The sequence below is a fragment of the Photinus pyralis genome, unplaced genomic scaffold (genome assembly GCF_008802855.1).
Source record: "Photinus pyralis isolate 1611_PpyrPB1 unplaced genomic scaffold, Ppyr1.3 Ppyr1.4_LG5, whole genome shotgun sequence".
Classification (NCBI taxonomy): Eukaryota; Metazoa; Arthropoda; class Insecta; order Coleoptera; family Lampyridae; genus Photinus; species Photinus pyralis.
Window position 1 is genome coordinate 48,780,778 of NW_022170596.1, and position 11,779 is coordinate 48,792,556.

Sequence of the window (11,779 nt, forward strand, 5' to 3'; positions counted from 1 at the left end):
CTTATGGGATTTTACATGGAGTTGAGTTAGGATCGGCCCTATATGGCTATCGTTAGGGTATTAACCTCTCTATTTAGTCACCTTCAAATGACATTGACACTAGAAAATCGCCTTATGGGATTTTACATGGAGTTGAGTTAGGATCGGCCCTATATGGCTACTGTAAACATCAGTAAAGTTTCAAATGATCACCTATCAAGCAGTGTGATATCATTTAAACCTGATTTTATTTCGAAGAAAATATTAAAACTTCCTTTCCAACAGCAATACGTTACTGTTTCATTACTTCATTAATAGTTTACCCCATCTTTAGATTTCATAATGTCCTCAGATTATCTTTGAACTCTATTCCTACATGCTCGTACATACCTATTCTCTAATGTGTAAAATTATAATAAATCATCAGTTCTTCTACACAAATTCATTTCAAGTTATTTTCTAAAGCAAATTATTATATGTATACTTTAAATAGTTTTGTTCGATAATAGAAATGTTAAGTGTGAACCCAAAAATGTTAATGATCATAGAGAATGACGGCACATTTTAAAACTCCACTTCATACCTTGTGATCGTTTGAAACTTTTTTGAAATTTTCTCGGTAATTTCTAAATTGTATAGTTTTTAGTGTGGTGTAAAATGTTACAGTATTTAAATTTCTGTTTTGTTTAGGCTAATATGGAAAAGAAGTATGCAGTAGTATATTTGCCATGCGAAAATATTTATTCAGAAATCCCAACCAATTGGATTACCGATAATAAAAAACAGTGCTGGTGGCCCAAAAGCTTAAATGCACGCAGTTATATGCTAAAAAATGAAAAACCGGTGGAAAATGAATGGCTATTATGTGACATTAAAATTGAAGGATATTCAAGTAAGCATTTAATTAAATTTACTGTAAAGAAGTAATGGTGGATGTTTCAGATACTTTAGAAGGTGCTCGAAAAAAGGCTGAAAACCCTGATTACAGTTCAAGTCAGGAACAAAATGACACAGGCAGGGGAAAACGAAAAAAAATAGCAAAAAACCGGTGTAGTTCTTCCTCGGAAACCGTTAATGAATGCACCCCTCCACCAACACCAACCCAATATATAAGTAAGTTGTTTTATATTTAGAAATTACATTTATTTAACAAAAATGTTAGGTAATTTGGAAGGTACTTCTGATAACCATCTGGAGCCGAGTCTGGAGCATGAGGAAGGAGAATATATATCACAAGAGTTTGAGGTCGTCCATACATCAGAAACATCTAATTCTCCATTACTTATAAATGATCTCCCAGTGGACATAGTACCAGGTAAATGCTGTTGTGAGTCTTTTTAATCAGTTTGCTCTGTCTATCTTGTGTATTGGTCAAAAACATTTGCTCTTTGTCCATTTGTTTACAATTAATCTTGCTGTAGAAAAATGAATTACTTAATTCAGTTTTTGATTTCATGAATTATTAGAGAATTTTAACACACATCAAATCCATTTGGCCGAACTGACTGCATCAGTTGAGCAAGTAAAAGCCCTTTGCATTACTAATGAACGAATTTTAAGAGATATGTACCACATTTTCAAAAATATCTCAATTCGAGAGGGATGGGAGAAGAATGCTGGTACATCTAACGTGTTTGGTGATAAATTACCACTAAATACCATCGAAACTCTTAAAGAGTTTGAGGAATACTTGAAGGAACAAGAGAAGAAGGAGTTGTTTGTAAGTATCTCATTTGCTTATAGGTATTATAATATTCAGGTAAAGGCGTAATATACTTTACTTTTGCGGTAACACTAAATTCATCAATGAAGATTCCTGCTGATTGATTTGTGACCAAATTGCAAAGAAATTAAATTATTACCATCATCTCTATCTCATGGGATCTTGTTAGCAATTGGTTTACAAACCAATGATGCAGAATCGGACATTAGGAAATATTAACGATCGATTTTACAAGTGCATGTATAATTCCCACAATTATTAATGATCTAGCTGTTATCACAAAGGGTATATTTAAACAATTTCGCAAGATAAATTGTACAAATTTTTGATTTTGTAGCAAAATAATAAAATTTGTGGTAAATAATGAATCTCAACTATCACTTTATAATGCATGTAATAGTATATTAAGATACAAGTGTATAATCAAGTCTTTAAAGCACGCGCAACGAGTTTAAGGGCACGACGCAAAGCGGAGTGCCTTTAACGTTGCAAGTGCTTTAAAGACTAATTATACACGTGTATCTTATAGTATTTTTTTATTATACCTGCAGTATAATTTAAAAATAGGAAATACAATGAAGTCATATTGACGTTATACTCGAATACATGTCTAATTAAGTGGGCTGGGTGTTCGTAATTTCTCGATTGCCATGGAAATGTCACTTGACGTTTGCTTATAAAAATCATCGTCTTTGTGAATTAAACGATTTCCGTTGAAAAAGATAATACACCGCCCATTAAATCGATTGTTGTAAAATCTAAACAAACGTTGTTAGGTGTAAAATCCAACTGCAGTAAAACCTATTATAAAGAATATGAAAAGTTGTTTTCATGGATGAATGGGAAGTTACTTACGAATACAGTCTTAAATGCATCCATAATGCTGGCACATATGAAGGAAATGTCAAAGGTATTTAAATCTTCTATATTTTGGTGCATTCATTCAAAACTTTAAAGCAATGCTGCGATTAAAAAGTGCAACAGATTTGGAAACATACCCTAAATTACGCGCGTTTGTGAAAGATTCAACGAAAGGATAGGTACAAAAGCCAAAGAAATGTTCTGCATTTACAGAAAGCGACCTAAGAGGATTTTTTATTTCATCCAGATGACAGTTTCAAAAGTCATACTTGAAGTATCCTTACTTAGCAACTTTAAAGCACGTGTGTTTTAAAGGCCCTTTTTCGCACGCATTTGAGTGTTTAAAACGGAGATTGTGATTCAGGTATAATAAAAAAATTATTATTGCTGGTTTATTCAAGTATTTACTATATATATTCAATTTATGGTATTTATTTCATTAATGAATAGTTAGGTTATAGATATTAAAGCATGCTTGTAGAATATCTGAGAGAATGTCCATCCAAATCCAAAGGCTATCGTTTGGCTTTTTTTTGTTGACTTTAAGGGATTGGGCTGATATCCTTATATTCATTGTGGGTTCATAGCTGGAACATGCTGGCGAAGTCTGTAATAATTTTTTTCCAACCATGAAATATTTATATACCATTTACTTGTAAAATAATTAGACAATGGATAATATTTTTCACAATGTGTAATGTGTTTCTTTATACAGGGTGTTAATGTGACTATGTTACAACGCTTTAGGGCAGAAAGGGGAGCTCATATCTGATCTTTTTTGCCAATAAACTTATAGTCGGAGATGCCTCTTCTTAGAGATACACGCCTACCAATATTTAAGAAATAGACCTGCACGGTCACCAGATCTTACCCCTTTAGATTTTTATTTGTGGGGGCACATGAAAAGTCTGGTATATGAAACTCCTGTAGAGTCCGAGGAAGATCTGGTGGCCAGAATTACTGTTGCATCAAACATCATCCAGGACACTCCAGGCACATTTGGCAAGATCCATTTTAATATGCTACGCCGATATAATACGTGCATTGAATGTCGTGGTCAAAATTTTGAGCACCTCTTATAAGTTTGACATTAGTTTTTCATTTGTTTTTTGTGTCATATCATAGGAAGTATGATTTTAAATAAAGTTTTGTTCAAACCCAATAAACTATTTCTTAAATATTGGTAGGCGTGTATCTCTAAGAGGAGGCATCTCCGACTATAAGTTTATTGGCAAAAATGATCAGATATGAGCTCCCCTTTCTACCCTAAAGCGTTGTAACATAGTCATTAACACCCTGTATAAAGTACCATATGCCACAAATTTCTCTTCGGCATGGTAATTAGCTGTTAGTACTCGAAGGTGCATAAACCTTTAGTCAAATATTTGTAATTGCCAAACCTCTCATCTTTTTCTTTTCATTATTTATTTCAGATTTCATACATGAAGAATATTGGCGGTCACGACCCAAAGGACAACATTAACCGATGTCTATCCCGTGTTTTTACTAACAATTTAGGGGTACAGTGCTCCTGGATGGGCCACAGAGGCAATTTCAAGGTTCAAAACCTCACGATCATGAACGCTATTATTGGTAAGACGGCACATTTCAAATTTTACGATTAACAATTATAATTGACTAGATATTAGTAGTAGTGTTTTTGTAAGCCTTAGTTTATTGTAAAAAAATTAATCCCACATTTATTTCAATTAAGATTACTGATTCATATTTTGTTTGTTTAGAAGTGGTAATGCTGCGCTACAATAGCTTAATTCAACTCAGCGATCTTGAGCGAAATGTGGGAGAATGGTTTCGTCTTAGCAAACAAAGACTGCAGCGAGGCAAGGAAAAGGATAAGGAAAATGTCAACAATTCGTAGTATACGTTTGTCCTGAAGCAATATTTAAGAATTCATTTTATTTATTTTCCTGTTGATTGTTGTTTTTTATAAATTGTATTTTTTTTATATTAATATGGTATTACCTAGGTATATTATTTATACGTATATGTATTATAAATTTTTTGAAATAGAAAACATTTTGGTGATATTTAATTTCACTTTTAATTCGTAATTTTTACTGAATTACCAGGTCGCATGTGAGTAACTTTTTTGGTATTTTGGTATCAAATCTACTTAAGAAATATTTCACCTGTACAGTGCAAGTAAGTTAAATTGGAAGAACAATTTATATTACAAGGATATATTAAACAAAGAAGCATGAGTGTAACATTATGCATTGCATATTTATGTAAAAGTAAGTTACCTGTGATGTAAAATGTGACATAACAAATCTAAAAATATGTAGCATGTTTATCAATGTAATGTAACAATGTTTACTGGGTATAAGTGTATACTATACTTTGTAGATTCATTTAAAGAAGCAGAAAGAAAATCAAGGAAAGCCACGATAACATCGGATTTAGACACCCAAACTGAAGAAGAGGACGAAGACTGCAAAGGAAAAAGGAAGAGGAGTGCAAAAGTGGCAGATATTGAAAACATGCTCAAGGATAATGCACATAGGGCAGAAAATGCACCACCTACTGATAGTATTTTTGTTAAACTACCACATTTGCCAGTAAACTGTGACAATGATTTACAAGAATTAGAAAATCACTTATCAGATCAAAATGAATTTGCTCTAGCGGTACGTAATTTCTTTCAATTTCTATTGAATCAAATCGACCACTTACACTGTTACACAACTGGACCTTATCTATATATATTGATATTTTATTTTGAAATGTTATGTAGATAATATTTTACAATGTTGGTGTTTTATAGGTCAAGGAAATTTCGAGGGAAATTTCTCAATTGGGAGGGAACGGGAGGGAACAAAACTTATGAGTTTATTTTTCGAGCTGCAAAACAACTAATTACGGATAGATTTGATAAAAAACGGTCGAAAAATAACTACGTTTATTGTTGTAATTAACTGAACATGAAATACACATTCGTGAAAAGAACAATACTAGTACATTAGAATGACATCTTGACATACTATATTTAACAACTAAGTACGTTAGATGGCGTTACTGTACTATTTTTGATATTTTCCAACACTCCCACTTATCAAAAATGAAAAGCCTAAACCCAATAAAAACTTAGAATGCTTAACATTTTTTAAGCCTTTAGTAAGCACATCAGCCAACATTTCATCAGTACTTAAATATTTAACATCTACAATCTTTTTTTCGACAGCTTCTCGAACAAAATGATGCCTGATGTCAATGTGCTTTGTCTTTTCATGGAAAACTGGATTACTACGTAATTTTTGAGCTCCTTGATTATCGTTAAAGAGTGTAACAGTATCCAGTCCTCCCTGAATTTCTTAATTTTGATTCCTTTTTGATTTTCCACCAACGCTTTAAACTCTCTGAATTTGTCTAATGTCTCACTCTTATTTTTCAAAAAATAAATGAACACAATTCTGCTTAAATCATCCTCAAGAGCCAAAAAATATCTGGATCCCCCTATAGATGGAACGTCCATAGGACCACATAAATCCCCGTGCACAACTTCGAGTAGATCTGTAGCTCGGTTCCCCTTATTTTTAAATGGTAACCTCGACTGTTTACCTTCACAGCATACTTGACAAAGTTCGTCGACATGTATTCCACCTTTAAAATCTAATCCCTCTGCTGCACCATTCTTAATCGTATTCAAGTCTCTGTCATTTATATGGCCAAAACGCCTGTGCCATAATTCACAAGAAGTCAACGAATACGATGCAAAGGCTTTCGGTGAAGATTTTACATAGATTAGTCGATAGACATTGTCGGTCAATTCAGCCCTTGCTACATTCACACCATGCACATTAACAATCTCGCAACCAGTCTCATTAAAAACTACTTTATTCCCGTTTTTAATTAATTGACTTACGGACAATAGATTTGTTGTCAGCTCCGGAACATGGTACACTTGCTGGATTTGGATGTCGTGGTTTTTGTCTGCATTTATCGTAGTCAAATCAACCTTTCCGGCACACACTACACGCATTTTCTCTTTGTTTGCCACCACAATTTCCGTTAACTCGATTTCTTCGGTCACGTTATTTAACCAATCTTTTCGCGACGTTAAGTAAACACTCGCGCCCGAATCGATATACCAATCGGTATTATTGAACTTGCCACTAAGAAATACCGCACTAAACGCACTTTTTTCTTCGCCCTTTTTCTGTGTTTTTCGAAAGCTTTGAAACTCTCTTCGTAACGTGGGACATTTATTTTTGAAGTGCCCGGTTTGTTTACATTCGTAGCAAACGATGTCTGACATTTTTCTGTGTTGTGGTACTGGTGCTGCCCTGTTTCGGCTCCTTACGGAATTTACCTTTACTTGCAAATGCGCTACCTGCAGATTTGTCACCGCTGCTGCTGCCCTCCTTCTGCATATCAATTAACTTTGCTTTAATGGCATCAGCTGTTATGGCTGTCCCGCTATGCTCAATAGCCATGATCATTGCAGGGTATATTCTAAGCAATTTTTCCAACTGCACAAAAGTTAATTTTCTAGGATTTTTCAGCTTTTGCTATAATTGCAAACGACGCGGACTAACAGCACCGGCACGGCTGGTCTGGTCGAGCCCGGTCCGGAAATCGTGTTTATATCTTTGCTAGACCAGCAGTTTTTGAAAATCGGCGAGTATTAGATACACGATGGGTTTCAAGTAGTTTAAGGGCGGCTGAAGCTACCTGGAAATCTGTTCCTGCTCTTTATTATCATTTTAAATCAGCATCTTCTGATGTTATGCGGGATGGAAAAACTAGAAGTAAATTTGAAGGATTATTAAAAAAGTATCAAGTGTAGAGTTTATAGAGGATCTTGCTTTGATGTGTAATGTTCTTCAAGAATTATCAATGCTATCAAAGGAGCTACAGCATAGAAAGACTTCCCTCTGGCTAGCTGACTCACTGACAAGGCGAACGGTGCGCGTATTGGTTTCATTTAAAACCAATCCAGGAGAATGTCTTCAGCAAATGGCAAACATATCCGAAGCCATGGATTTTAAGGTAGTGCCCTTGCAGCACAATTATAAACTCACAAAAATCAATAAAGAGCTGTTTTTAAACAAACTGCACGCTTAACTTGCAAAACCGATTGCTAGGTGAAGGCGAAAATATTGGATTATTAAATGATTTAAAGATATTCGAAAAATCTTCTTGGCCAACTGAACCTGATGTGCGATTTGGTGAATCGGAAATAAGACGGCTTTCAGTAAGATTTAATTTAAATGCTCGAAACGCAGTAATGGGTGTGCGAGATTATGTTGAAAATGATATTATATCTGAAAACTTTAGAGAAATTTATAATTTATAGCTGTTCAACCGCGGAATGTGAAAGAGGATTCAGTTTAAAACCGCGGTCCCGCTCCCTCGTGTTTCTTGCTAAGCGTGGAAAATTACCCTAAACATTAAGATTGTACTATACATATACAGATGGCAGTTGCGAAGTAAAATGTTAAATATTTGGGTTATACAAAACTAGATGCCGCTTTTGGCGCTTCATAAAAGATAACATTGAATAAATTTATCTTGAAAGCTGATAGCTGCACTCAATGCTGATAGCAAATTATTCCTATTTACACAGACAACATATACTACAGACGGTCAATGCAATGCTATAGAAATAAACGCAACACCTAATAGAGTACGGTTAGTGTGTTGTCTACCTTGCAGCAGTCGAAATAATTTGTCGTAAAATGTGGTAGACGCACAGAAAACTGTTGTGTGTGGTAAAAGTGTGTAATAGATGGAGTCATTTTTGTAAAAATAAAATACATATACTCAAACCTTATTTCCTCGGCTTCAACGCCGGCCTTTATGTAGATAAGATAAGCGCTCACTTGTATAACATCATAAATTACATGAAATCGCATATATTTTAATTCTTCATTTTTCTCTTTTCTAAACATTTAAAAAATTGATGGAGCGGGTTTGGTTATACAAGGGCGGAAACTAAATTTGGCCTCCACATATAAAATTATGAGGTTGGACAAGGAAAGATTTTATTAGAATAATAAACATAATTTTTGTTTTTCCATAATAAATATATTATTATACCGGGTGGTGACTTGTTCAACGCACCATAGGAAATGCAACAGAAATTTTTTCATTTCTGTTTATTGACTTCTCTAATTATTTTAGAGAGAAAGTTTATTTAGGTTTTTTGTAGGGAAAAAAATTACGAATCCATGCACACTATAGCTTTTAATTTTCTGAACTTTGAATCCAAGAAATTGGATAATTAAAAACTGGCGCTTTTAAGAAAATCAGTGGTGCCATGGCAATTTGAGATCAAACATGGCAAATGTAGGCGCTTTTGTTTGATTTCCTAACTCCATGGAATTACCGACTTTATAAACGCGACAGTTTTTAATTTTTAAATTTTTACTGATTCTGAATTTATAAAATACGAAACAAGAATATGTACGGATTCGTTTATATAATTCGAGGTAAATCTTTCACTCACGCCTTTGACGCTCCCGACGAAGGCGACGACGGGCGACTTCAGCGCCCCCCAGACTTGGCGTCCAGGGCCTGGGCCCCCCTCGCCCCTCCCCCTCGCACGGCCTTGCCTACCTATATGTCTCTGTGATAATACCATCACAAATTTTTTTGATTAGGGGAGGGAGCACTTAACGAACTTTATTTTATGTCAATGTGTAGGGTCAACATAGTCCAGTCAAATTAGCTCCAAAAGTATTCTGAACTGGATGTTGGCATTTCACACAACGAAACCAAGTGTATTCTATGTAGTTCACTGCCCGGAAGCTCCCGGAACATATTGCTATACACAAAAAAAAACAAGAAAAAATGGAAAAATGCAGTTTTTTTCGCATTTGACTTCCAATTATTTCGTCAACTATTGCTCGAGCTCATAGAAATGAATTTGTTTAGAATCGAATTTTCAGTTGGTACCAGGGCTCGGAATGGACCGGAACGAGCCGGAACGCTGTTCCGGTTGGTAAAAAGTATTACAATATCGTTCCGTTTCGTCAAAAATATTTGTACACTGTTCCTTTTCGTAAAGGGACCGCAGCGTCAGATCCTCTCCACCCGCACACAAAGAAATTTTACAGAACCCTACATATTGTTGGATTATTTGTCATTAATGCGATAAATATCACATGGAAACGAAAATACGTCCTTCAGATCATACCAGCACACGAAACCCATTAGTATCCACTGGTCTCCACACCAAGGGAAACAATAAAAATGAAACATTTAATTTTTGTTACGTTTTCTCGTTGTTTTAATGTACGTAGTACATGTTTTCTATGTCCCCCCCCCCCCTTCCTCCTGATGGACTGATGCTTGCGTTCCGGCGAAAATTTCCATTCCGAGCACTGGTTGATACAGAACCGTTCATTTTTAAATGTTATTGTTTTTTCTGGAAAAATATAAAAAAAGTAATCCCAAAAATTAACATTTGTTTTTGTTGATACGCCCTTCTCGATGCTTTGTCCTTCAAACTGGATGACTCCCAGAGCATTTGCAATATTTTTATGGATGGTGGAACCGTAAAACAACCTATTCCAACAATTGTCTGTTGTCCCGATAAGTTTTGCAAATCGACGGACTGTGGAATTAGTTTAGTGGAAACCCCAGAAATAGAACAAGAAAGTAACTTTATTAGACCCTTGGCACTCTGTTTAATAAAAATCATACCAACTGTATCTGATACAAAAATCGATCCTAAACGAATTCGTTCTCTTCATTTTTTCCGTAAGAGGAATAGTTAACGAGATACCTAATTAAATGCGAAAAAACGACATTTTCCCATTTTTTCTTCGTTTACTTAAATAAACCATCTCGAGAATCGCTATTAAAACTTTGCTTTGTGACAATTTTCGTAGGTAATTGCACAAGTGCATCAAAATGCTCTTTTAACAAATTATGAAGTGTAACTTCAGCGCATTTTCCATAAATTGATCAATACTTCCCCAAAGGCCATACCTATGTGCGCTACGTTTTTCATTACTATTGGTTAAAATTTTAAAGAAATATCTTCATAAATAAGGAAGTTGGCACTCACTGCGCAGTTGATATTGCGCGTCCTGCGCATGCGCTTATTAATCTGATATTTATAAAATGCAATACGTTTGCTTTTATTAAAGTATCTTTGGTTAAAATTTCAAAGAAATATCTCCATAAAGAAAGTTTGCATTGCGCAGTCTGCGCATGCGCACATCTGATTTTTACTATATGCGATATATTTGCCTTTACTACAAGTATCTGTGATTAAAATTTCAACAAAATATATTAATAAATAAAAAAGTTAAAATTGCGCAGCCTGCGCATGCGCAGTTCAATTGTTAAGATTTTCTTTGACTCAGGTGCCAGAGCGATACGCTACCGAATGCAAAAAGAACGAACTAAATATCTTCAAAAACTATAGGAGTAGTTAAGGCCTCGGACAAACGGACGGACAGAGAAAGTGGCTGCAATAGCGCACCCAACTTCGTTGGAAAATGCGCTAAAAATTATCAGGATTATTTTGATGCACGAGTGTAATTCGGGGGAATATTTCCCGAATAAACATTACAAACTCACCTTACCTACTTATAAAATTGTTAAGTGTATTCCCATGAAATGTGCAATTATCGCAGGGCTCTTTCTTTCGTTTTCTACAATGCAATTACCGCTGTAATTGACCGATAATTGCACACCTCAATTGGGATTTATTACATATGAGGCAAATATTCATTCGAAAATTTGCTTACGTTTAGGTTTTCTTTATCCAAGTTAAATGATTTATTCCACAAACGGAGAGACAAGTAGGCAAGTAGAGTACGTAGGTATATCAACAAACACGGAGATTACACTTTTTTCGAGAATTCGAAAAGTGGTGCAAGTTATATCGTTTCTTATGCACCCAAAGACAACGAGTAATACGTAATTGCGAATATGAAGTGATATTTGCTTTGTATGTGTACCTGCAAAGATTATCAGCATTTCGCCTCAGATGTAAATTATGGGGATTTCTTGTGGGACAGCTTTCTAACAAAAAAGTATCAATACTTCTTTCCCTAGACAATTTGCAAAACCATTCCAATAAAAGAAATCTGTAGAAGAACCAACACATTGTTGTATGCGCTAATAGATGGAGCAAAATAGAGGGATAGCAGGTTTTTAAATAAGGGGACATTTGTCACAAAACTTAGCGTGCTTTTTCCCCTTAAGATTGACCGTCTGTAGTATATGTTGTCTGTGCTA

At 34.9% G+C, this 11,779-nt stretch overlaps 1 protein-coding gene across 1 annotated transcript; it reads left to right on the forward strand.

The window, feature by feature from the left end:
• Window positions 1-730: 730 nt before the first annotated feature.
• LOC116171628 lies at window positions 731-4,611 on the forward strand. Its single transcript, XM_031488577.1, has 6 exons — window positions 731-871; window positions 922-1,092; window positions 1,142-1,294; window positions 1,446-1,699; window positions 3,997-4,156; window positions 4,306-4,611. The coding sequence occupies exons 1-6, from the start codon at window positions 802-804 to the stop codon at window positions 4,440-4,442; spliced, it is 945 nt and encodes a 314-aa protein (XP_031344437.1). The 5' UTR covers window positions 731-801; the 3' UTR covers window positions 4,443-4,611.
• Window positions 4,612-11,779: the final 7,168 nt, after the last annotated feature.